Source organism: Delphinus delphis, chromosome 19 (assembly GCF_949987515.2).
Source record: "Delphinus delphis chromosome 19, mDelDel1.2, whole genome shotgun sequence".
NCBI classification, from domain to species: domain Eukaryota; kingdom Metazoa; phylum Chordata; class Mammalia; order Artiodactyla; family Delphinidae; genus Delphinus; species Delphinus delphis.
In genome coordinates this window covers 43249568-43275495 of record NC_082701.1, presented here as the reverse complement: position 1 = coordinate 43275495, position 25928 = coordinate 43249568, and the positions used below count along the sequence as shown (strand labels likewise).

At 53.7% G+C, this 25928-nt stretch overlaps 1 protein-coding gene across 1 annotated transcript in view; it reads left to right on the top strand.

Moving 5' to 3' along the window:
* The window catches only part of NOS2 (nitric oxide synthase 2), a 31602-nt gene extending 6952 nt beyond the window's left edge, over positions 1–24650 (top strand). The window contains exons 5-26 of the mRNA XM_059997600.1: positions 1493–1655; positions 2397–2488; positions 3427–3568; positions 3659–3798; positions 5122–5296; positions 5390–5491; positions 8585–8779; positions 9851–9933; positions 10452–10596; positions 11465–11569; positions 12519–12568; positions 12894–13068; positions 13812–13944; positions 14830–14908; positions 15697–15878; positions 18009–18172; positions 19142–19349; positions 20971–21058; positions 21741–21862; positions 22179–22327; positions 23291–23485; positions 24086–24650. Coding sequence (XP_059853583.1) covers positions 1493–1655; positions 2397–2488; positions 3427–3568; positions 3659–3798; positions 5122–5296; positions 5390–5491; positions 8585–8779; positions 9851–9933; positions 10452–10596; positions 11465–11569; positions 12519–12568; positions 12894–13068; positions 13812–13944; positions 14830–14908; positions 15697–15878; positions 18009–18172; positions 19142–19349; positions 20971–21058; positions 21741–21862; positions 22179–22327; positions 23291–23485; positions 24086–24205 — 3007 coding nt within the window. The 3' untranslated portion in view covers positions 24206–24650. The remainder of the gene's footprint in view (positions 1–1492; positions 1656–2396; positions 2489–3426; positions 3569–3658; positions 3799–5121; positions 5297–5389; positions 5492–8584; positions 8780–9850; positions 9934–10451; positions 10597–11464; positions 11570–12518; positions 12569–12893; positions 13069–13811; positions 13945–14829; positions 14909–15696; positions 15879–18008; positions 18173–19141; positions 19350–20970; positions 21059–21740; positions 21863–22178; positions 22328–23290; positions 23486–24085) is intronic.
* The last annotated feature ends 1278 nt before the right edge of the window (positions 24651–25928 follow it).

Sequence of the window (25928 nt, the reverse complement as noted above, 5' to 3'; positions counted from 1 at the left end):
TGTGACCATTGGAAAACAGTGGTAAAATGTAAAACACTAAAGGAATTGGGTGAGAACATAAAATGATCTTTTCTTACATAGTCCCACGTTAACACTACCAAGTATGTTGGAAGCATCTGCGTTCTGGTGGTCGCTACTGTTTTCATGCTCAGATGCAGAGCAGGGAATGTTGCTAGAAGCTTTGTTTGGGGAAGGAGGGCTGCCGGTGGGGCAGCCTCAACCTCACCCAGCAGGTCTTTATGCCAGGAGTGTCCTTGAAGATAAATAGCACCGAGTGTTTTGTCTTTGAGCTTTTTTCTTTAATCAGGGAAGAGCTGTCAAGACACTCTTCATCCACAGAAAGGCCATTTTGTCTTGAGTTGTCCAATCTCCTTAATCAGGAGTTCATTCCTTAAATAGTTTTGTTTGTTGCAACTTGAAATGTCTTTGGTGCCCATTGGAAATCTCAAGGTTGCTCTCTGTGTGTGTGTGTGTGTGTGTGTGTGTGTGTGTGTGTGTTTCAAAACCTTCCTGGCTGTGGGATATTTTTGAAGCTGGGAGGGGAGGGGAGAAGCCAGTTTGGAAATCTCACAAGGGACAGCTGGCCGAGCGGCGCGGGGGTTGAGAAAGCTCGCTGTAGACAGCCTGTGACGCTGGACCACACTGTGGAGGGCTCCTCCTTGAGCGGCCCTGGGGCCCTGCAGGCTGAGTCCTGAGGGCAGGTCCCGGTCTGGGCCTGACCAGGGAAGCGTGGGCAGTCCCTGCACATCTCTGGGCTTGCAATCCCTCCCACCCAGTGTGGAAGGTAGAAGGTTAAGAGCCTGGGCTTGGCATCAGGGCAACCTGAGTCTGAGTCCTGAGTTTCCACTTTACCACACTTCTGTTCCTGGGCCAGTACTTAACCTTCCAGATACACCGACTATAAAAAGGACACAAAAATGCCTCCCTCACAGTCTCAGTGGGACCCTGACTGTGGGTGGCTTCGCCCAGTGCCTGGCTCACAATGAGTACTCAGTACACAGGATCTGCTGTGGGAGGGACTGATTCATCTCTTAACCAGGGGAAGGTGAACGGGTGCTCCCCTGGCTGAGAGGCAAGATGGGGCTGCGGCTTGCTGGCTGCCGCTCCGGCTCTCGCAAGTGTCTTGAGAAGCGCTGCACTCCGTGCTGAGATGAATATGATTCGAGAAAACGCTCCTAGAAACAACAAGGGTGCTGGTGGGATCAGGACCAGCTGTGTAACGTGCAGGACCCAGTGTGGAAATAAAAACGTGGCTTCCTGTTCACAGATGATTAAGAATTCAAGACAGCAGAGCATTATACCCAGCATGGAGCCCTTCTGAGCTCAAGGCCCTGGTCACGTGCCCATGAAGCTGGCTCTGGAGGGGACGGTCTCCCTGAGAGACATCTTGCCCTCCTGGTGTCCTAGTTCAGTTCCTGCTTCTGTGGATTGAATCGGTCTCCATTTAAGGTCATCTCATTGTTGATCTTCCTGATGCCTTCCTGTCCCCCAGGGCAAAAATAGAGGAACATCTGGCCAGGGTGGAAGCGGTAACAAAGGAGATAGAAACAACAGGAACCTACCAGCTGACGGGAGATGAGCTCATCTTCGCCACCAAGCAGGCCTGGCGCAACGCCCCCCGCTGCATTGGGAGGATCCAGTGGTCCAACCTGCAGGTGGACTCCCTTAGCAGGAGAGGAAGCTGGGAGCCCGGCGGGCCCTGAGCAGGGGCTCCCAGCAGCCCGCCGAGCTGTCCCCGGGGCTCCCTGCGTTCTCTCTCCCCGGCCCTGGGGCTCACAGCCACCCACCCCCACCGCCCCAGAGTCTAGAATCCGATCTCAGCACCAGGATTTCTAGCCGATCTTTCTCTCTTGCGTTAAATTTCAGAGACTAAACGCCAACGTGAAACCAAACGACCTTGCTATTATAACTGCTGAGGCCCTGGTTGTTTACCTTGACTGAATTCTTGGCTTTTAGAAAACATTTCCTTTATCCTAGCCTCCTAAGCTGTCTTTACGTTTTATTGCTGGATAATAGTGAAAGTACTTGGACAGATAAAGAGATAAGAAATGCCAATGCAACCAGCTCTGGCTGTAATAAAATGTTCTGGAGGCCATGTGTAACATGTATAAAGCAACTAGGCTGTGGGAATCCTGACTCATGGTGCTTGAGAATCAGGTTTTCTTGGGGGTTGGGTTTTGATACGGTCTTCCAAGTGAGGGCTCCTGGGCTCCCCTAGGAGAGCAGAGGAAGGATGAAGGGGCAGAGAGGAGGATGCACTCCTCAGCGAGGCGTTCGGGTCGTGAGGTTTGGGGCCACTCCCTCAGTCCCCGTGGCTTAGCTTTTAAGATCAGCTCCAAGGCCTCTGTCCTCACGGTCCTTGACGGGCATGGTCTGGGTGGGCTGTGTGCACGCAGGTCTTCGACGCGCGGAGCTGTTCCACGGCCCAGGAGATGTTCGAGCACATCTGCAGACACCTGCGTTATGCCACCAACAACGGCAACATCAGGTGGGTGTGCTTTTCCCGAGGCTACGAGGCTATGCTGGGGCCCGCCCTGTCCCCAAGTCTTAGCCAAGAGATGCAGATGAGTTTAGGGGAGGCATCTGGGCTCCAGGAGAGACTAGGGAGAAAGAAAGGAGAAAGACTCGGCTTCTTCAGGGAGCCCTCGCAGTGAGCGGGCCTCCGTGAGCTTAGTGCCTCATCAGTGGCCCATTTCCTTGGTTTCTTTCTGACTTGTAGCCGTTTGGAGGTGATGGGGGGGATCCTTAAGAAGCAACTTCTCCACTCTTCGAGGTTAAGGCTCCCCACTTTAGAGGAGATGAGAAGTTGTTTTTGCAGCCAATGTGGTGATTTTCTTAGAGGTGGGGGAGTGGCTGCCCATCAGAACCACTCCTGCCTTACCTTCCCCTTCCCCTAGCCAAGGAGGTCAAGGTCAACTCATTTGGTCCTTCATTCATTTTTCCTTTCAGCAAACACTCAGTGCCCACCTGATGAGGACCCAACACAGGGCTAGGCATGGGGGTGGGAAGTGACTAGGACCCTAAGACGAGGGTCCAGCTCACTATGAACCTATGCCTTGCACTAGACAAGCGCCCAACTAACTCAATTGCAAAGAGAACTATGGTGCAGCTAGGGAAAGGGTTGGGCAGCTAACCGTGCCCGAGGGGTGGGGAGGGTTCCCTGGAGGACGTGGTCCCCGGGCTGGTCTGGGAGGTAGGAGCTGCAGGAAGAAGAAGGAAGGAGAGGGTATGTCAGGAAGTGGACGGGTTACACAGAGGCCAGCGAGAGCTTGGCATGTCTCAGAGCTGCAGGGGTTTGGTTCAGTTAGCTCGGGTGCAGAGGGCTGGGGAGTGGGAAGATAGGAGGGGACAGGGGACCTGTTGGGGATGGCTGGAAGCGCACACTGAAGCTGGGTGGTAAACAGCACTGTCCTCACCTTGGGGAAGGTCGGCCATCACCGTGTTCCCCCAGCGGAGCGACGGGAAACATGACTTCCGGGTCTGGAACGCCCAGCTCATCCGGTATGCCGGCTACCAGATGCCTGATGGTACCATCAGAGGGGACCCTGCCAGCGTGGAGCTCACCCAGGTACTAGATCGGCTCCGGTGGGTGACAGTGGAGCCCAGAGGGGTCAAGGGACTTGGATCTCCAGACTCACTTGGCCTGTCTTGTTTTCAGCTGTGCATCGACCTGGGCTGGAAGCCCAAGTACGGCCGCTTCGATGTGGTGCCTCTGGTCCTGCAGGCTGATGGCCGTGACCCTGAGCTCTTCGAAATCCCTCCCGACCTTGTGTTTGAGGTGCCCATGGAACATCCCAAGTAAGCAGGCTGTGGGTGCCGGGGGTGTGTGTTCACATGCATGCCCCCTCCTTTCCTAAGTGAGACCTCAGACCTCAGGATCCTCCCTGCACCTCCCCCAAAGCCCGGGCAGCAGCAGGTGATACCCAGAAGGGCCAACTTTCAAGGCCTGCCTTGTCGCCCTTGTACAGCAACTCTGCACTTGCATGTCGGGCCTCAGACTTAAAATGAGATGCTGATGGTGACAGGAAAGCAATGGCTTAGACAGACCAGGTTCTAGCAGCTTGGGAAGAAGTGACCTCAGGAAAGGAATCCTTGAAAGGCTCTGAGATTCTCACACTGTGCAGCCCAGGCCTCTTTGACCTTCCTGCCAACTCTCTTAGCCATCCCTCTCCTGACTGATGACAGTACTTCAAGAGCTCATCTGGTTCAGCCCCTCCTCCAGGCAGCTCTAATAATTACAAAAATACCTGCATACATTGACACTCACTATGTAGCAGGCATTAGGCTGGGCTCTTCTTTTTGTCCCTTGAATATACTGAACTTACTCCTACCTCAGGGCCTTTGCACTTGCCCTTCCCTCTGCCTGACATGCCCTCTCTCCAGAATTTTGCAGACTTCATTTCTTCTTGTCAATGAGGTATTTCCCGAATGTTACCCATTCTGAGAAGCCTCTTCTGAACACCCAGTCTAGAGTAGGCACCCTCACCCTCCATCTGACACATCACCTTGTCTTTATTTTCCTATTTATTTATTTGTTTACCTACTTATAGTCTGTAAGGTCCTTGAGAATTAGGGATCTTGTCTTTCTTGTTCGGCAATATATCCCCAACACGTAGCAGGGCACCTGGCTCATAGTAAGTGCTCAATTATAAATATTTCTGGAATGAATGAATATACAAATAAAGGATACTGTTATTTTCACAATAATCGCATGAGTTTGATGCTCTTATCTCTATTTTGTTGGTGGGGATGCTAGGGCTCAGAGAGGCTAAATAATATCCCAAGATTACACAGCTAGTAACCAGTAAGGCAGAACTTGAACCCAGGCTTTCTGCACTGGAATCCTTACGTGCTGTGTTATGTTGGGTTCTCAGCATTTAGCACAGGGCCTGTCATATACTTGATGCTTAATATGTTTGCGTGAATGAACTCGTGATTGAATGTATAATTAGCAAATGACACGTGGTGCGTCAATTCACCTCTCCAGGTGGGATGAACTTAGAGATCAGCACTTGGAAAGGAGTTTTCTTGGTGCACTCTTTCTCTGAAGCTTTTTTTTGGGGGGGATGAGTGTGGGCCAAAGTGAAGGCCCCATTGCCACCAGCTCTGCCTCCCTACCAGGTATGAGTGGTTCCGGGAGCTGGAGCTGAAGTGGTATGCCCTGCCGGCCGTAGCCAACATGCTGCTTGAGGTGGGTGGCCTTGAGTTCCCAGGGTGCCCCTTCAACGGCTGGTATATGGGCACAGAGATCGGAGTCCGGGACTTCTGTGACGTCCAGCGCTACAACATCCTGGAGGTAACGAAGACCGTCCAGCTGGGCCGGCTGGAGGTGCGGGCCTGCAGCTGGGATCCAAGAGACTGACTCACCCCCATTTCTCTGCCTTTGCAGGAAGTGGGCAGGAGAATGGGCCTGGAAACACACAAGGTGGCCTCACTCTGGAAGGACCGGGCTGTCATTGAGATCAATGTCGCTGTGCTCCACAGTTTCCAGGCATGTCTGGTGTTTGCGGGTCTGAAGGCTTTCTGGTTAGAAGGTCGTCTGGTCCAGCCGCCCATGTCATGCTTGATTTTCCCCTTACGGCACTGCTCATTTATTCACGCATCAAACAATGTTGAACACCCTGTTTGTGCCAGGCACAGTGCTAGGTGCTGGGGATAGAGAGACAAGCCCTCTCAAGTCTGCTAGTGTAAACTTGAATGCTTCTAGCAACAGGCAACTCCTTACCTCCCAAGGCTGGTCAATCCCTGCTCTTGAGCACTGAATCCTGTCCTCTCTCAATTTTCAAGGACTTTACTCCTGAAAATCCTCCCCACCCTCTGCCCCGTAACATTGATACCTTCTTATCCACTGGATCATTCCCATCAATGATCAGTAAGCTGTAATGATTCCCATCTCAAAGAGATAAATGGCTAGCTAACCAAATACTCCCCCTACCCAGCTACTACCTTGTTTCTCTGCCTCCCTTTTACGGCAAAACCATTGAAAGACCTCGTTACACGTCCTCATCCCCCAGCCGCTCCAGTCAGGCTTTTATCCTCCACACCTCTGCCAGTGGAATTCTGGCTGTTGTTCAAACTCACCAAGATGCTTCCCCACTAAGGGCCTTTGCACTTGCTTTTTCCTCTGCCTAGAACACTCTTACCATGAATCATCCCGTGACCGGCTCCTTCCCTTCATCCAGGTCTCAACTGTCCCCTCTTCAGAGTAGCCCTCCCTGACGACACCATAAACAAAGGCATCCTCACCCACTTCCATCCTATCTTTCTTATTCCTTTAACCTTTTCTTCCTTTTCCTTCATAATCCTGATTAGCTCCTGACATTATGGAGTCCATCTGCTTCTTTCTTTGTTTCCCCCATTAGAATGTAAGCTCCATGGGGCAGGGACCTTGTCTCTCTTGTTCACTGCTCTACCCCTGGAGCCTAGGAGAGTGTCTGGCACGTGGCAGATGCTAAAAAAATATATGTATTGGATGAATGAATGAGAGGCCACGTCCACCTGAGCAGTTGTTGCTCTTGCTTCCCTCTCTGAGCAATGACAGCCACCAAACACAGCAGGTTGGCTCCTGTGTGGGACTGAGCCCTCCAGTCCATCTGCTGCTCTCCTATAAACACTCCCCTTCCTTTGGGGAAGGAGCCACGGACGTGTGAAACTATTACTTTAGAAGCTGGGACCATGTCCACAAAGTTGGCAGATGCCCTGGGGGCCAGACCGCAGGGCAGAGGGTCATTCATTCATTCAGCAAAGTTTTATTGTGCATTTTCCATGTGTCAGGCCCTAGGCCAGGCCAAGAGTGTGAGCGGTGAACAAAATAGACAGAAACCCTGGCCTTGTGGGATGTAGTGGGAGCTGACATTAAACACCCAGTAAATACATATTATCACACACTGTTCCCCAGAGCTTGTCACGCTGTAGGCATGTCAAGCTTGTGCCTGATTTTGGGGAGTGGGGGGGGAACGGGGCAGCTCCGAGACAGGACAGGAAGAGCCTCCTGGGGCTGACCCAGCTCGGGAAGGCCCCACTGGCTGTGGATCACACATCCTGACTCCTGCAGGCTCCCAGCATCAGCTCTGATATTGGCAGGATGCGGATATGTCCCAGGAAACTGCTGACCCTCAACTGTCTCCTGACCATTGCTGACCACGTCCCTCCACTGCTTGAGAGTCTCCAGGACTTCCTCATGACCCTCCTTCAGGGTCAGCTTCAAAAGACTTGGCCTCATTTCCTCATCTGTAAAATGGAGATAATAATGGTACCTCCCTCACTAGGTTACTGTAAGGATTAAATGAAAATGAATGCAAAATATTTAGCTGCATTGCCTGACCCATAGTGATCACTCAAAAAACATTAGTTTTGTTGTTATTATTATTTATTACTGTTACAACTATTCTCACAGCTCTCATCATTCATCAACTCCTGCGCCTAAAACCGGTCTGGCACCCAGTAGTTGCGGTGTGTGTATGTATAGAATTTTAGAAGGCATAGCTGATCCTACTGGAGCCCACTGGCTCCTCTCCTGCCTCCCGGCCTTGACTCATGCAGTGTCCTCCTCCGGGACTGCCCGTCTGCTGCCTAACTGGTACCCATCTCTCAAAACTCACTTCCTCTTAGAAACTGTCTCTAAAATCCCCGATCTCTCCTCTGAGCCCCTGTGTGAGCTAAGCCCTCCCTCGGCCCTCTGTCAGCACCTGCACTCACCTCCATCATAGCTTCTATCAGACCATGTGAAATGGCTGACGTCCTTCTGCCTCCCACAGTTAGAGTATGATCCAATGCAGAGAAGAGGCCACGTCTTTCACCTCTGTATGCAACACCTGGTAGATAGAAATAATAATAGCGGCTAACATTCATTGAGCACGTTTTATGCTTTACTTGTATTATTTGATTGCATTCTTTCAACAACGTCATGATGTAGGAACTATTACCATCCCCATTTTACAGATGAGGAAACTGAGGTTAAGGAACTAATAGCTCAAAGTAACATGGCTAATAAGAGGCCAAGGTTTGAACCACTCCATGAAACCAATGTCTCTTGACTACATGAGTTGCTCCAGACGATGTGGCTGCCCTTGTTGGATCATTCCAGGAAGGCTCAGACCCCTTGGCTTCTAATTTTAGGATGTGGGACATTGTGGTGATTTGCCTTCCATGCACTGTGGTTCCCCCCAGTGCTTCAGTCCTCTTCCTCCTTGGCTGAGACAGCCACATCTTTGGGAAGGTGACTCCTGGAACTCTTTACCAACAAGTGAAAACAAGCCACTGTGCTTTGACTCATCAGCATCCAGAGAGCAATCTGTGGGCGTCCAGGGAGACTTGTGGGCCTGGGCAGCTGGACACTGCCCGCAGAGGGCCAAGCGGGGGCAGCGTGTGGCCTGTGGGCTGACCATGGCTATGGTGACTGCTTGGGCTCAGAGGCTCTGAAAATACTTTGCATTTGGGTATTTATTTTCAGCAGTGAGAAGGGGGCCAGAGGGGATTGTGGTCCCATTTTACAGATTGCCAGGCCCTTCCATAGTCCATCTGGGAGCCCTGCAGCCAACCGACCACTCTCCTCAACTCGCCTTCTTGCCTCCTTCTGATTTAGAAGCATAATGTGACCATCATGGACCACCACTCAGCTGCAGAGTCCTTCATGAAGTACATGCAGAATGAGTACCGGTCCCGAGGGGGCTGCCCAGCTGACTGGATTTGGTTGGTCCCCCCAATTTCTGGAAGCATCACCCCCGTGTTCCACCAGGAGATGTTAAATTATGTCCTGTCCCCTTTCTACTACTACCAGGTAAGAGAGGGGCCTTCCTCTCCTTTCTGTCTTGGGAGCTCGGGGGTGGAGAGAGTGTGTGTGTCTGCACGTGTGTGCATGTGTGTACACATGTGTGCGTGCGTGTGTGTTTGCATGTGCCTGTGCACACGTGTGCTCACTAATGCAGGATATACAAGGAAGGATCGGGGACACAGAGGCATATTTTTAATGCTTTTCAGGCTTCACTCAAGGATGCTTTTGTCCATTTCTACAGAAGTGAGACTGAAGGGAGTACCTTTTATGGTACCTTTCGTAGCCTGTTGCTCTGATGGAGTTTAAGCTCCTGAGGGCGACCACCATTGTGCCCGCCTGCACGGGAGGGCTATAGACAGTCACATGACATAATGGTGAAGAGCTTGGCTCCCAGGTCAGATACATCTGGGGGTGATTCTCCCACTTCCTAGCTGTATGATCTTGGGTGGGTCATTTCACCCATCTAAGCCCTGGTTTTCTCATCTCTAAAAGGATGGTCATCAACTCCACGGTGGAGGAGGTTGTGTGGATCACATGAGCTGGTGTACGTAACAGCTCAGCCCAGTGTCCAACCCAGAGTGCACTCAGGAACCGTTACCCAGTGAAACGATCTCAGTTTTTGTCAAAAAGCTCTTTGGTTAGATTTGGGGAAGAGCTTCCTTACTCTAAAAGCGATAAGTAGTGTGACTGACTGCCTGGGATAGTTTGTGCCTGTGGTCATAGCACCTTCGTCTACTCTCAGAGGTATCCCAGGGCAGACTATGCAATATATACAATCTGTATAGCCTTCCTAGTGATCAGATACCAAAAGGAAAGAGATGTGCAGCCTCTCCCTTCCAGGGACACACTGATGAGTGACAGTCAACTGTTCGTGTGCAGGTTCTGTGCCGGACATGAGCTACAACTTGGAGGGAGACAGACAGATGCAGCCCTTCCCCGTGGGGCTTTCAGTGAAAGGGTGGGGACAGGGCCTGCTCAGCCCCGCAACTCACGAAGGGCATGAAGGGCCTTCTGTCTCTCCAAGCTCAAGCCAAGCCAGGGCCCACCTTGCCCACATATCTGCCCTCTTTTCTGAAGGTGGAGGCCTGGAAAACCCACGTCTGGCAGGATGAGAGACGGAGACCCCGGAGAAGAGAGATTCGATTCAAAGTCTTGGTCAAGTAAGTGGGAGCAGCCAGTGTTGACATCTGAACCTCAGCCCTTCCTTCTAGACCTTGAAGGGCAGGGAACAATGAGAAAGGGTTTGGAGGGACTTCCCTGGTAGTCCAGGGGTTAGGACTCTGCGCTTCCACTGCAGGGGGCATGGGTTCGATCCCCCGTTGGGGAACTAAGATCCCGCATGCTGCACAGTGCGGCCAAATAAATAAATTAATTAATTAATTAAAAGGTATATTAAAACTATAAAAAAGAGAGAGAGAAAGGGTTTGGCTCCCAGAAATCCAGACACCAATTCCCAGGGTCACCTGCCACCTCTGTCCCAGCCTTCTCTCTCCTCCATTTTCCCAAAGGGGCTGAGTGGTGGGTTGAGTGCGGGAGAGGAGGAGAAGGGCGGTGAGCCAGGGTTGATAGCTGGTGAGAAACCTGGGTTCTTTTCCCTCGATCTGCTGCACTTTAAATGCTGGGGCTCCGTCTTCCTCTGGAGGCTGACTCAGCACACAGAGCATGTCTGTCCCCACAGAGCCGTGCTCTTTGCGTCAGTGCTGATGCGTGAGAAAATGGCTTCCCGGGTCAGAGCCACGATCCTCTTCGCAACAGAGACAGGAAGATCAGAAACACTGGCCCGGGACCTAGGGGCCTTGTTCAGCTGTGCCTTCAACCCTAAGGTAGCCAACTCAGCCTGTGCACGGAGAAGTCTGGGGCAAGTTACAATGATGGCTCTGCTCCTGCATGTCCCCAAGCGTTGGGCATGCTGATGTTTATTGAAAATCTGTGATAGAAGGAGAGAGGTGTGTCCAGGGATTCCCAAACTTACCTAGTAAATAAGCTTTTCATAGTGTTCCAGGGAACACAGTTTGAGAAACACCTTCTTAATGTTGCTAAGTCTCGATATACATGAGGTGTTCTAGATGGATTTTATCCACATTTACAGAACACCTCCTATACAGGGTGCAGTGCTAAATGTGAAGGGAGCGGAGGACGAATAAGATGCAGAGAAATAAAACAAAACTCCCAAGGGTGACTCATTCCTTCCACCAGTGTTGGATTTGATCCTCCATCACTGAAGGCCTCCTGGGTCAGGTAGGCCTGGGTAGAACCACGAGGCCGTGACACATGTCACCTGAGATTAGCTTCAGGCAAAGCATTTGGGTCCCCGAGGTGCCAGAGGAGCTGTCAATTTTGTTACCTGCTCATCCCGTTTTTGTGGAAAATATGTCCACGCACTCAGAATTCAAGATAGCAATGGAAGCGGTGAGACGTGCTCTGATTTGGGACATGCAGTATTTTGGAGGCAAACCCTCCAGGGCTTGCTGATGTGTTCGCGTGGGAGAATCAAAGAATCGAGGATGCTGTGTTCACATAGGTTCAGTAGACAGGGATTTGTTAAGTCCTCACCTCCTCTGTGCCGGGCACCAGGGGACCGAGATGACGAAGGGGACTCCTGGCCTGAGTAGGATGAGGGGAGCGCTGGGTGTCTGGGGAGGGCGCCAGCCTGGGAAGCAAGGGCTGATGTCCACCCTGGGTGCCGTGCAGGTTCTCTGCATGGACGAATACAGGCTGAGCCATCTGGAGGAGGAACAGCTACTGCTGGTGGTGACCAGCACGTTCGGGAACGGAGACTCCCCTGGCAACGGAGAGGTGGGTGGCCTGAGTCCCAGGGGTCTGGGGTCTGGTAGAGCCCAAGAGGACCAAGGAAAGGATCTGGGGACTCAGCATGTTCTAAGGAGGGCACTCGGGAGTGAGAGCTCTTATCACTCTGGGTCGCCCGAAGGTCAGCCATTGGCTGCCTCCTTCGTAATTTCCTCTGTGTGCGTGAGCTGCCTTTCCTGTGACGTGCTTAATATATTTCAGTAAATTGACCTGCCTTTTTAAATTCAAAAATTCATGTTTAAAGGAAACTTTCTATCACTCTCACAAATGGAAAGCCAGCAGAAATTGGTCCCAGGTAAATCCAATGAAAGCCAAGCAGTTACTGAATTCTAGCTGGATACTGTTGCCTAACCATGGCTTGCTTTGTTTTTTAAAAAGAGTAATAAGCAAGTATGAGAGAAGTGTTAAGTCTCCATTAGCAGCAGTCTGAGATTTTCTCCCTAGTGTTCAGGACAAAAGAATGAAATAATTGAAACAGGAATAACTAGAAAAAATTAAAGAAGAAAAGAATACTTTCTTACCATGTGATTTGACACTAGTTTCCACCTAAAGTTATCTTGAGTTCCTGGGAAATCAGGGTTATTTCAGAGAATACGGGACCAGTTGTCACTCTGACAAGAAGAGAGGCTCATGTCCTGTCAGGAGTCCCTCTGGAGATGCCCTGCTATAAGGCAGGCCCCCCTCTGCCAGGGCTGGATGGGCTGGGGGTTGGGCTGTCCTCGCCCCCCACCAAAGGTCAGGCCCACATGAGTTGCTAAGGCTGAACTTGTCCCTGAGTCCCAGCCAGGCGGCCCCACCTAAACCAACTTCCCTGCGAGCACCTTGAACTTTCTCCTGCCAGATATGTCCAGTTTTTAAATGAGCCACCAGAAGAAAGGGAAAAGTGGTGCTTTTATTAATCCTGTCCTGGGAACTCTGTGGTTCTCTCTCTTTCTAGAAACTGAAGAAGTCCCTCTTCATGCTGAAAGAACTCACCAACAAGTTCAGGTAAATCTCTTCCCCACTCCCAGAGTCTGGGTTCCAGGGACGGAGCTGGGTGTGTATAAATGGGAACTTCCTGGGATGTCCAGGCCCAGAGACAGCCTGTTCTCAGAGGTGTTGTGGGTCAAAGCAGGGACACCAAGTCCCGTTCACAGTTCTGCAGGCCAGGCATGGGGTTGGTCGTGGGAGTTGGAGACGAAGCTCGGGAACCAGGGAGGACAGGAAGGGGGTGTGCACGGGCGGTCCTTGCCCAGCTGGGGCGCGAGGGCCGGAGGCTGGCCCGTGGACGGGGTCAGCTCACCCAGGCTCCGTGCGTGTCCTCCTCGGGCAGGTATGCCGTATTTGGCCTCGGCTCCAGCATGTACCCTCAGTTCTGCGCCTTTGCTCATGACATCGACCAGAAGTTGTCCCAGCTGGGGGCTTCTCAGATTGCCCCAACAGGGGAAGGGGACGAGCTCAGCGGGCAGGAGGAGGCCTTCCGTGGCTGGGCCGTGCAAACCTTCAAGGTCAGTTCACAGCCGGAGCTGCCACACAGCACCGGGAGGGAGGCTGCGGTGCGCTCGTGCCCAGGACACCTGTGCTGGGCATCCTGCGTGGCATGACCCCTGCTGGGTCCTATAGGCGTGGTCCCGGGTGTGGGCCGGGATCGCAGGCCTGAGAGCTCAAGTCGCTGCTGCTTTCCCACAGCCCCCAGAAGAGCTCCACTTGACGCCTCCCTGCCCTCGGGAAGCTGTGGTTTAAGATCTTTCCCCCTCTGATTATCCAGGTCACCTCCTGACATCCTTGTCTTGTTCCAGTGTCCCAGCCACAGAGAACCTGGGGACAGGGATATCTCAGTAGGTCTTTATCACCTGTGGCTTGACCCCACTGACTGAGAGAACTCCCTGAAGCAAAGCGTTTCACCCAGCAGTGGGTCTTACGAGCACCACCTTGAGTGGGTCTGACATGGTTCCCAAGCCCACGTCTCCTCCACACGATTCCATGTCAGGAAAATGGGAGTAATCACACCTGTGTCATAGTGTGGGCATGCGGATACAACGAGATGCTGTCATTATTAATATTCATAATAATAGCAATAGCTACTATGTGCTAGGACCAGCCATTTTTTGGGTTCTCATAACAGCCCAACCAGATAAGTGTGTTAGTAATTACACAAAGCTCTTAGCTCAGTTGCAAGGACTTAAAAAATAGTAGCTGCTGCTGATGACAGGGATGTTGATTAACACCAGTCGGCTCCACCTTTGTCCAGGCAGCCTGTGAGACGTTCGATGTCCGAGGCAAACACCACATCCAGATCCCCAAGCTCTACACTGCCAATGTGACCTGGGACCTGCACCACTACCGGCTCGTGCAAGACTCACAGCCTTTGGACCTCAACAAAGGTACCTGCTTCCCTGCACCACACGGAGCTTGCTTGCCCTTCCTGCTGGGGTGGGTGTCTCTGAGTCCTGAGCCTAGGGTCAAGGAGACCACTAAGACCCTCTGAACAGAGGCAGCTAGTCTGGGGCTACCAGGCATCTCTCTCTTGTTGGGTCCAAGAGCCTGCTGGGATGCAAGACTTGCAGGCGTGCTTCGTCTCTGAGAGAGGCGGTTTAGGAGGAGACCCTGGGAAGGCAGTGGAGAGAGAAGGACGCTCCTATGTGCCAGGCACTGTGCTGGACTCTTTGTGCACCTGCTCTAAGTGATCCCTGACACTCATCCTGTGAGAAAGGCACAGACAGAGAAACTGAAGTTCAGGGAGGTGCAGCAAGTTGCTAGCAGACGGCCCAGGTGGGATCTGGGCCCCAGCCTTCCCGCTCTAATGGCAGCCAGGTATTATGAAGAACATTTTTCAGAGGCAATTCCAGGCTACAGTCTGGGAACTCTGAACGGCCCGTCTGGATGCTGTGCTTCTGTGCTTCCTCTTTTCCTATCGCTTAGGAATGAGACACGGAGTCTCATTCATTTCCTCACGCTTAGGATATCCCCAGCTTCAACTACGCTCTCCTGCGGATCCCAAGCCATGGGATGTCCTAGAAATTCCCATATCGGGGCATTTGCATTGCATTTCCCAATACCTAGCAGTGGCACAAGCATCCTCTTCAAACCAAGGGTCTTTATTTGTGATTCAGAAACACAGTGGGGAAAAAAAGAAGGGAAGGAAAACCCCAGCACCACCACAGTGAGACACCCCAGGGCAACGTCTGGGTGTAATTGACTCAGCACGTGGAGGCTGCCCCGCCAACTTAAGAGCCACGTTGCCGCTTCACTGTCTCTCTGTCCCACAGCCCTCGGCAGTATGCACGCCAAGCACGTGTTCACCATGAGGCTGAAATCGCAGCGGAATCTGCAGAGTCCAAAATCCAGGTAGGGCAAAGGAGAGGGCTTCTTGGGTGACGTTCCACAGATTTTATTTTCATCCGGGAAAGACCAGAGCAAGTCAGTCTTAGAAAGGAGAGGAGGGAAGTGTCCACCGGCATTCGCTAAGATGCCGCTGGGAGGGTCAGCTTGATTGCTAACCCCTGTGGCCACCAGCACCTTTACATTGGGTCTGCATTAACCATGGGCCAGTTTTCCAGCTTGGGAACGAGGCACCTGCTTCACTTCCTGTCCTTTGTGACTTAACTATTTCACCAAAAGGGGAGGGCAAGAAACACTCAAACTATTTGGCTTTCTTAAGAACTTTCAGGAAAAGTTTTGGCAGGGAAGGACCTTTCCCCGCCAGGTCAGCCAGCAGTGTGGATTCTCTGTAGGTTTTGTTTTTCTGTGCTGTCCTTACATTCATTAGCGAAAGTGGGCTGTGTTCTGATAAGAACCAGATTTGTGCTAGACACTAGGAAAGGTTTGTCTCGATGCCCACATACCTCCTAGTGCGATGCTTTCTTTAGGCGGAGTCTGTGGTCAAGCTCTTGAGGGCTTGGGAGGGCTGCATGGGAGGATTCCTGTTCACCCTCTCCCCACGGAGAAGCCGCAGGCCGGGTCAGCCCCGGGCCCCTCTTGAGCACCCCAGCCTCGGAATGCCGGCAACCCGTGTTCATGGAACCGGGCAGGAAAATGAAAATAGGGCACGTTTCCTGGGGAAACTGGCCCACCCATCAGGGAGTGCTGGAGGAAATCCTGGTGGCGTAACCAGAGGCTTCTTTTTCCTTCTGCAGCCGTACCACCCTCCTGGTGGAACTCTCCTGTGAGGGCAGCCAAGGTCCAAGCTACCTGCCGGGAGAGCACCTCGGAGTTTTCCCAGGCAACCAGCCAGCCCTGGTCCAAGGCATCCTGGAGCGAGTGGTGGATGGCCCTGCCCCCCACCAACCCATGCGCCTGGAGACCCTCTGCGAGAACGGTGAGCCCGCTGCACAAAAGCCTCAGCTGAGGCCGCCCCCAGCATCCTCCCACCAAGCCCCAGCCCCACGGATGGGCTGGGCCCGGACCTGCGCTGCAAACGGGCAGCTAACCCTGTCCTTCCTGCTGAGTGGTGGGCCTCTGAAGCCCGCGCCAGAGCAGCCTTGTACATAGTCATCGACCGGCCGCCGGGCCAACAGGAAGGGCTGCTTCTTTGGGACTATCTGCCCAGCACCAGAGGCTGGGCTATCTTTCCCCTTCATTCTTTGCTGACCCGGCCACTTTTGTTGGTTGACTGATTCATTTTTCCATCAAAATTTTAACTACTCACATCTATATACCAGGCAGGCCCTGGGCTACAAAAATGAATGAGACTCCGTGTCTGCCCTCAGAAAGCTCACTACCTAGTACAGGATGCAGATATGCAAAAATAGTCGTAATTATTATTATAATAATAACAGTAGCAGCCACCATTTGGGGGGTAGTTCCTTGATGCCAGCATTTTACCAATACATGCATGGTCTCTTTAGTCCCACAACAGACACACATGTGCAACTTGCTTGGTGACATGATAGAGAAATGTGGAAACTATGAAAATGGTGAGCTTTGAAGATTCAGGTCCCCGATCCATCACTTACTAGCAATGTGACCTTGGGCATAGGCATTAACCTCCCGAGGCTTTGTTTCTTTGTCTCTAAAATAGAGATGATAGAGCCTTCCTCGCAGGGCTGTGGTGAAGAACAGATGAGTAGATACGTGTGTGTACAACCTTCACCACAATTCCTGGCACCAAACAAATGCAGGAATGGAGGAATCCATTTCCCAGGGGCTAATCGACATTTGTCCGGAAGGTCAGAGGAAGGTAGTTTAATACACCCTTTGGATCCCAAATTTTATGCTTTGGAATTTATATTGCATTTTCATGGCATTCTAATTTCATACTGCTTCCCCATCGAGGGTCTCATTTATGCCCACCTTCTGTGGGCAATGGGCAGGGCCAGACCATGGGTGACCAGGAGAGCTTGGCTCCTCCTGGCCATCCTAACTGGAGAGATGAGGCTGTCCGGGGGAGGGGTCAGAGTCCCCGTTGTGTGCTAAGGCGAGGCTCTCAGCCTATGTGGTGAGCACGGCACTGGGTGACAGGCACTAGGAGAGGAAAACGAATGAAATCAGCAATCACAGGCCTTCCAGCCCTTTGGACTAGCTCCCTGGCCTTAGCGTCCTCTGCAATCATGATACCTCCAAAAAATGTGTCCCCCTAAAGAGAGTGGCCAAAATAGGACAGCAGGAACCTGAGAAGCAAAGTCTGGCATTGTTCCCCACTGTCCAGGAGTGTGTGAGAGAGCCTGCAACTCGGGGGTAAGAGGACAGAGACATCCTTGTGACTGTAGGGGGACAGATGTGACTCCTCAGGCCTGGGGTCTAGAGGAAACAATGTAATACTAATATTTTTACCTAATACGTGTACTGTTTCATTCAGTCCTCATGCAAACTCAGCAGGACAGGTTTTATTATCACGTCCATTTCACAGAGACAGAACACAAGTTCAGAGGGTTCAGTCAGCCTACTAGTAAGTGGGGAGCCAGAGTTTGAACCCATGTGTACTGGCTCCAGTGTCCATGCTGTGACCGCCCTGCATACGGCCTCTTGGCACTCCTTGAGACTTGCCACCTCACTTTGGGCTGAGGGCTGCTCACCCAGTCACCCCTGGAGACTGCAGTTATGGGCTTTTCTCTAAATGAAGAACTGGCCTCTGGGGTGTACATCAGTCTTTGGTGAATTTAGTCGTGGTGAGTCTGTAGTTCAGCTGTGTGTGTCCTGCTGAAGTTCAGGTCTGGGCCAGAGAGCGACTGGACTCTGGTACATAGTTAGTTTTGCAGGATTGTGTCAACTTGGGTGCCCTTTGGAGGGCTGTTGACCAGCCTTTCCTGGCAGCCCTACCGCTGGGCACCATCTTCCTGCACTTGAGTTGGGCACATGAACCCTTTTGCTGTTCCTGGAACCAGAACTCCAGTGTCTTCTCTCCCCTGCAGCTGGAGGGTAGAGGGTGTCTATCCCAGATGCCTCATCACTCTTTGGGAAACCTAAATGGGGCCTTTTTCCCATCCTGACTCCTTTCTTCCCTATCCAGGCAGCTACTGGGTCAGGGACAAGCGACTGCCCACCTGCTCACTCAGCCAGGCTCTCACCTATTTCCTGGACATCACCACCCCGCCAACCCAGCTGCTGCTCCGAAAGCTTGCCCAGCTGGCCACGGACGAGGCTGAGAGGCAGAGGCTGGAGACCCTGTGCCAGGTGAAGGTCGGGGCTGGTGGGTGAGGCAGGAGCAGGGCCCCAGAGTCGGGGACATTCTGAGCCTAGAGCTGGTCTTTAACCTCCAAGGGGAATCCACCCCAGCTTCCCAAAGTGCGATTTGTCAAAGGCTGGGAGGAAGCCAGGCATCCTCTCCTGTCCCATCTCTAGGACGTAGTTGTGTCAAGTGAACTGAATTGTTTTGAATGTCTGCAGGATGCAACCAAAGTGCACTTCCTCAGAAATGAGCTAGAAAAGGAGAGCCGCTCTGTCTTTTATTCCCCACACCTGGAACAAGCCTGGAATTTAGGAAGTGATGGAGGATGGGTGGTGTGGATGAATGGATAATGGACATAGTAACAGATGGGTGGTTGAATTAATAAATGAATGAGAGAATGCATTCACTCACCTGCAACTTTCTAGACCCAAGTCTTTGCAAAAGGCACTGAATATCATTATTACCGTCACCATTATCGCTAATTATCTTCCTTCCAGCCACCTCCACTGCCCTTATCCTGTGGCTGCACTGCACTAACCTGGCACACATTTTCTCACTTAATTCTCACAACATCCCCATGAGGTAGGTGATGCTATCCTCATTCCACAAAGGTTAAGTAATGAGGACGAGATCCCACAGATAGTAAGGGCGTTCGGTCAAGATTTGAACCCAGGTCTGTATGATTCTGAAGCCCTTCCCCAAATTAGATTAGAATAAAGATTTGACTCCTGCCTGCAAGTTGCTGACAGTTCAGTTCTAAGCACACAAGTTAGAGAAATGCTACTCATTGGCCTGAGCTCCTCCAGGACAGGAACGTTTTCCTCTCTAGCTCGGCGTTCTCAGCACCGTGGACAGCACCTGGTTCTTTGAAGTGTGTGCGGTGGGAGTGGATGAATGAATACTGGATTGTGACAGCCTCTTCCCTCTGTGTGGGGCAGGCGCCCTGAGACACTCATATTGCCCTTGGCTTTCAGCCGTCTGATTACAACAAGTGGAAGTTCACCAACAGCCCCACCTTCCTGGAGGTGCTGGAGGAGTTCCCGTCCCTGCGGGTGTCCGCCAGCTTCCTGCTCTCCCAGCTGCCTGTCCTGAAGCCCCGGTATTACTCCATCAGCTCCTCCAGGGACCACGCACCCACGGAGATCCACCTCACCGTGGCCGTGCTCACGTACCGCACCCGAGGTAAGGCTGGGGCAGAGGCTGTGGAGCGGCCCACGTCTGCTCCTTACTGGGCAGCTGTTCCACATCTCTGAGCGTTGGTCTCATCATCATTAAACACCCACCTTCCAGAGCTGTTAACAGCGATAGGAGGAGTATGGGAGAGACTACCATGAACCAAGCACTGAGCTAACGTCTTTGTGTGTGTGTGATCGGTAACCACGTGAGACGAGAGCTGTGTGCATTTCACGGGTGAGGAAACTGAGGCACAGAGAGGTTAAGCCACAGGTTCAAAGTCACCCTGGTAGCAGGTGGAGAACGGAGATGCAAACCCAGGTAGTCTGACTGCTGAGTCCAAGTTCTTAACCACCATACTCCTCTCTACTGTCCAACTCCTGTTGGGACAATTTAATGAGATCAGATGTGGAAAGTACCCAGTACTTAGTGGGTGCCCAGCGATTCTTAGTCTTCCTGATAGTCCAGCCTAAATACAGGGGTGATTCTGCCTTGATGGTTCATTCATTCACTCACTCATTCAGCGATGAGTTATTTCATACCTCTTTATGCCTGGCACCACGGTGGGTGTGGAAATACAACACACATAGACCCTGCCCTCATGGAGCTTCCCATCTAGAGGGAACCATGAAGAGAGACTCATAGAAACAGACAGCTGTCATTGTGTAGGTGCTAAGAAGGAAGGTGCAGGGTGCTGTGAGGGCAGAGGACGGGGGATGGGCTGACATACACTGGGAGGTCCCACACCTGGTCCTGCTGGATGAACCACGCCCCTGCCCTCTCCCCGTAACTGAGCATTGCCTGGGTTGGCAAAGCTGGGGAGCTGGCTCACACCTCAGAGCCCTTCGTGCTCTGAGAAGCACAGTCACACAGTTCCTGAAAACTGGGCAGAGACTCTCTTTGCTCTGCTAGAGAACGTCTGCGGAGGCCAAGTCTCAACCCTCAGACCAGGAGAGGAGAGGCAGGCACATCCTGTGAGAGCAAGGTTCCACCCAGAGGAGAACCAGCGGGACTTCTCGAGTTGGTTGAAGGTCCCCTTAAATGCTGGGCCATTGGGAAGGGAACCTGGGGTTTCCACAAGCCCAGGAGGGGCCGCCGGGGGAGACAGAGATGGAAGAGCAGACCGGAAGGCGCAGCAGCTTGTCCATCACGCACCCAGGGTTCCTACCAGCAAGGGCTGTACTCCTGAAGACACTGCGAGGAAGTGACTGTGGTCACCCTGAGGGGCCACTTTGTGCTACTGTCATCGGAGCTGAGTGATGGGCTGGGAGGGTCCCTGAAGAAACTCTTGGAAGGAGCATCGGAGTAGGAGTTAGGGAAGCTGAGCTGTGACCTGACTCTACTGCTACCCGAGTGACCTTGTACAAGTCACCTTCCCTCTCTGAGACTCAGTTTCTGCAGTGGCACAAGGAGAGCCTTGCACACTCTCTGAGTCCCTTTCAGCTTTTGCCAGCTCTGGGCGAATAGAGGGTGGAACTCAGAACCAGGAGAAAAACATTCCTTTGATTAAAGCCTGCAGAGTGCCTGAGCGGGCAATTCAGGGAGGTGCGTCAGTGTGGGAGGAGCCACTGAGAAGGTTCACGCAGGGGTGGGAGGGACGATGCTCGTCAGGTGTGTGCTGTCCTTACAGACGGCCAGGGTCCCCTACACCACGGCGTCTGCAGCACATGGCTCAGCAACCTGAAGCCCCAAGACCCGGTGCCCTGCTTTGTGCGAAGGTAAGCACCCCCTCCACTGTGTCCATCACGGGACCACTGGCCCCGGGGAGTACTGGGTTGAAAGGGAAGAATCTGGGGTTTATTTCTTTTTTCTTTTTTTGCTGTACACGGGCCTCTCACTGTTGTGGCCTCTCCCATTGTGGAGCACAGGCTCGGGACGCGCAGGCTCAGAGGCCATGGCTCATGGGCCCAGCCGCTCTGCGGCATGTGGGATCTTCCCGGACCAGGACACGAACCCGTGTCCCCGGCATCGGCAGGCGGACTCTCAACCACTGCGCCACCAGGGAAGCCCAATCTGGGGTTTAGATGCCACTCTGGGCCCCTTGGCCCGTAAAGAAGGCACGAGGGTCCCACTGGGCCTCTCCATTCTAACCCCCAGTGGTAGAGCATGGCCAAGTCTCTAGCAGGGACAGAGGTGGCAGCGATGTTGGGGCCCAGGGTACAATGAGGCTCAGCCTTTCTCAGAGGGACCCCAGGGCAAGGTGATGGTGCGCCTGGACAGGGGACGTGAAGCAGCCCTCAGGACTTGGGAAATCAACTTTTAGCTCGTTGTCTTTTCTACCCCGCAACACTACCACCCCCGGCCACCCCCCCCCCCCGCCAGCTCCCCAGCCCCTGTCCTGCGTGTGCATCCGACCCAGGGTGTCTGAGGACGGGGCCTCTTTCCTCCTGTCCCCTTCAGTGCCAGCGGCTTCCAGCTCCCCGAGGACCCCTCCCACCCTTGCATCCTCATCGGGCCTGGCACGGGCATCGCCCCCTTCCGCAGCTTCTGGCAGCAGCGGCTTCATGATGCCGAGCACAAAGGTACAGCTGGAGGGTTTTTGGGGGTGCGGAGGGGGTACCAGGTGGTGCCCAGCACCTGCCTGGGAGTAGAACTGAAGCTGTAGCCACCCCGCAGATGTTTCCTGGCCCCTCTCCCAAGTTTGCCTCAGCCTGTATGGACAAAGGATGTGAATGCCCTGGGCCTCAGTTTCCTCATCTGTAAAGTGGGGACAGTGCTAGATAGAACGTGGGGATGAAATGGAATTCTAGTTGGGTGCGCAGCTCGGCAGGCCTTGAAGCATGGCCCACCCGCCCTCTGGTGGCCATCCTGGTAACTGCAGCCTACTGGGTCTTGCAGGTCTCCAGAGTGGCCGCATGACCCTGGTGTTTGGGTGCCGCCGCCCAGATGAGGACCACCTCTACCGGGAAGAGATGTTGGAGATGACCCGGAAGGGGGTGCTGCATGAGGTGCACACAGCCTATTCTCGCCTGCCTGACCAGCCCAAGGTAAATGCTGCAGCTGCCCGCGCAGGGGTGGAGCATTAAAAGCAGACTATGGTGGGTGCCTGGCTCCCCGCAAGCCCCTCAATTCCCTGAGCCTTCACCTCCTCAGCTCTAAAATGGAGGCGATTATACAGTCACCGGAGTGGCGCTGTGAAGCGATTGTGTTCACTCTTCCAGGAGAAGAGACAGGCCCTGAGACGTTCAGGGCTAAGTCAGAGTCACATGTGAGCCAATCCCCAGTGCCCAGCCTGCTGAAGGTCCTCGGCCGGCATGTACAGCTGTCGGGGGCGGGGCGAGGTGGTCCAGGTCGGCTTCGCGCTCCAGCACAGCATGGCTGGGGGGCAGCCGCTGCTCCCAGCACGGCCCGCGGACCGGCTCTGCTGTGCCGGGTAGTACTTTGCCCCATGAGCCTGGGGGGTCGGAAAAGACTGTTGGCTCAGCCTTTGTGAACTGATCCCATTGGGCTTCTCCCAGACCTGGCACTCCGTGCCCAGTGCCAGGGTCACTGGGGATCTTGTGTAGAGAAAGAGGAGAGAGTCCCCCGTTGACTCCAGGACTTCTGTGTAACTGGGGAGAATTACACGGGGCATCTCGAGGACAGAGATTCCCTTTTGTGGGGTGCAGGCAGGTGGGCCTCAGAGCTCTGGACAGGGTAAGTGGCTTGATGATGCCTCTTTGAAGCTCGGTGAATTCAGAGCAGATCAGGGAGCCCCACTAGAGTCAGCTCCTCAAGGGCATGGCTGTGGCCAGTATTCACCTCTCCAGCCCCAGCCCAGGCCTGGGCCGGGCAGGGCACCCGTGCACCTCCTCATCTCGAGCCTGGTCCCCGTGCAAGGCCCTGGCCAGGAGGGTGCTCACCCCGCCACCCCTCCCACCTCCTATTCATCTCCCCGTGGCCGGCAGGCCTGACCGCAGCCTTCGCCCCCAGCACTGGGGGCCTGGACCCACCATCTCCTCTGGCTTCAGGTCTACGTTCAAGACATCCTGCGGCAACAGCTGGCGGACGAGGTGCTGCACGTGCTCCACGAGGACCAGGGCCACCTCTACGTCTGCGGGGACGTGCGCGCAGCCCGGGATGTGGCCCGCACCCTGAAGCAGCTGGTGGCCACCGCGCTGAGCCTAACTGAGGAGCAGGTGGAGGACTATTTCTTCCAGCTTAAGGTAAGGCCGCTGGCGTGTGGGCTCGGGATGCAGGCCAAGAACATGGGCCAGGGAGCCAGGGCCAGGGGGGTCAGGCTCACAACAATCTGGGCTCAAAGGAATCCTAGAGGTGGCGGGAGGTCAGAGCTGGTTGGGCTGTTAGAAGGCCTAACTGTACATCCTGGTCTGGCTGCTCACTTAAACAAAGGCAAACATGTTGATTTTTCTACAAGACTCTCAGAGCCCCTGACAGGCTGCTGTGCGTCGTGGCGCTTCAAGACTGGGAGAAAGTACGCGGCATTTCCCAACCATATTTACCTCAGAGCCCACATTTCCTGGAGCCCCTTGTGAGACAAGCACTGGACGGGCTTTAGCGTCCATCAGAAAGCTTGGAGAGATGCTCTGGTGGTCCACGCCAGAGCAGGTGTTCATGAGGGTTACATCGTCTAAGTGAGATTCGAGTATAATCTAAGCATGACAGTTGGGAAGGCAAATGGCTCATGAGTGTAGGTGTGATGGGGAAGCAGGGGGACCCTTGGGGCTTGGCCCAGCTCGGACCTGATGAGTGAGAGATCGCTGCACCAGCAGAGCTGACACCTTGGTCTCTGTTTTCCCTTAAAGAGCCAGAAGCGCTATCATGAAGATATCTTTGGTGCTGTATTTCCCTATGAGGTGAAAAAGGATGGGGCAGCGGGGCTGCCCAGCAATACCAGAGCTCCAAGCGCCCACAGGAGAAGTTAAAGCTGCCACTGTAGAATTTAAGGATGGTGCCAACTCTCGATTTTCTGAGGTCACAGGACTGGGGATATTGGAGGGAGATTATATCCCCAAGCCTCACATCTTATTTCCCCATATCCTTCCCTCTCAAATGCTTTACTTGACCTGCTACCCAGTAGCAGCCTGGACTGAGTGAGCCCCTTGCCGGGGTGATGGAGAGATGGGCCTCCCCGGTCCCTTGGAGACTAGATCTGCAGTGCCAGGCCTGGCCAGTGGGTGAGAAGGATGGAACTTCCTTGATCGCACCACTTGAGTGACCACCAGGAGGCGCTGTCACGTCACTCTGTATTTAGCGGCCTGTGTACAGTTATTTATGCCTCTGTATGTAAAAAAAACAAACCCCAGTCTGCCTCTTGAGCCTTCCTTGTATGACTCCTTGATGGAGATATTTATACGAAATGCATTTTATTTTAACCACATTGTATGTGCGTGTGGGTGTTTTGGAGGGAAAGCAGCCTTAAGCTGTATAGAGTTGAGACTGAGGGGTGCCACAGCCTGGACAAAACTCCCCCACAAAGGGACATATCAGCGTGGCCCCATTGCTCCTCTGAAATGCCCACCGGGTACGGGGACAGCACACGGAGTTCTGTGCACATCTGAAGACCCGTGATGGGGGTAAGGAAGCGCAGCCCGGCCTGCGGGCATGAGCTGCACCTCAGGAGGCGTCTCACACGGGGTGTGGCAGGGGCGCGAGGCTGCCAGGTCTTTAGCGAAGGCCTAGACCACAGCCCGGTCTTACGCGGTCACCGCCTTTTGCTCTGGGGCTGCCTGTTTCGTGAAAGTTTGGCCAGTAACGATTTGGGCCCTGGGTGACAGCACAGGCGAGGCTGGGCTGCGTGTCAAGGACTTGGCAGTGAGGGAAGGACACACGTCTTTCACGGGGAAGGCTTCTCAAGGGACTGAGCCCGGTGAGAGCAAGGAAGGAACTCAGCCAGGGGCTAAGCGAGGGTTTGGCAAAATCTGGCTCCCGGCTTGGGCTGGGACTCTGTCTCACTGGCTCCCCGGCCCGCTTCTCCCCTCCACCACTCCTGCTCGGGTCCGGTAGCGGGGGAGAAAGGGGCATGCGACCTCAGCGTCCCAGCGACGCATCTGCACGACAGTCCCCTAGGCCAGTGCCTCTCCCACTCCAGCGTGCAGCAGACCACCTGGGATCTTGTCACGTCGCAGGCGTTGAGGAGGTCCGAGGCAGGGCCGGGGATTCACGGCCCCAGGTGCTGCTGGTACTGCTGGTCTGAGGATGCTCTGAGCCCCACCCTGGTTCCCGAGGACAGGATTCTTGGAGCTAGCAGGATGCGTTGGCATCATGGGGACACAGAGCCGTCCCCATGCCCTGGCTCAGTGACTGGCAGAACCCCGCACGCTGACTCTCTTTCTCCCACGCACACCCTGACCCCTGACACCGGGGGACCCACAGCAGAAGCACACAAACAGGCCTCTCTTCCGAGTCGGCTTCTTGGGAGCCCAGCCCTTGGCCCATCTCAGAAGCATGGGGCCATTTCCTGGGTTCACCTCCATCACCAAGCTTCCTGCGTCAGCGATGCCTGTCCAAGAGGCCTGAGCTTTCGCCCACACCCTTGTGGGGTTTGTGGAGGACCCGCTGGGAGCAGGCCTGGAGGTCAGGAACCACCCGCTGATCCAAGTGAGCCCGTGCTCTCTTCCCCCTCTTCCCTCAGCCTGGACCTCCCCG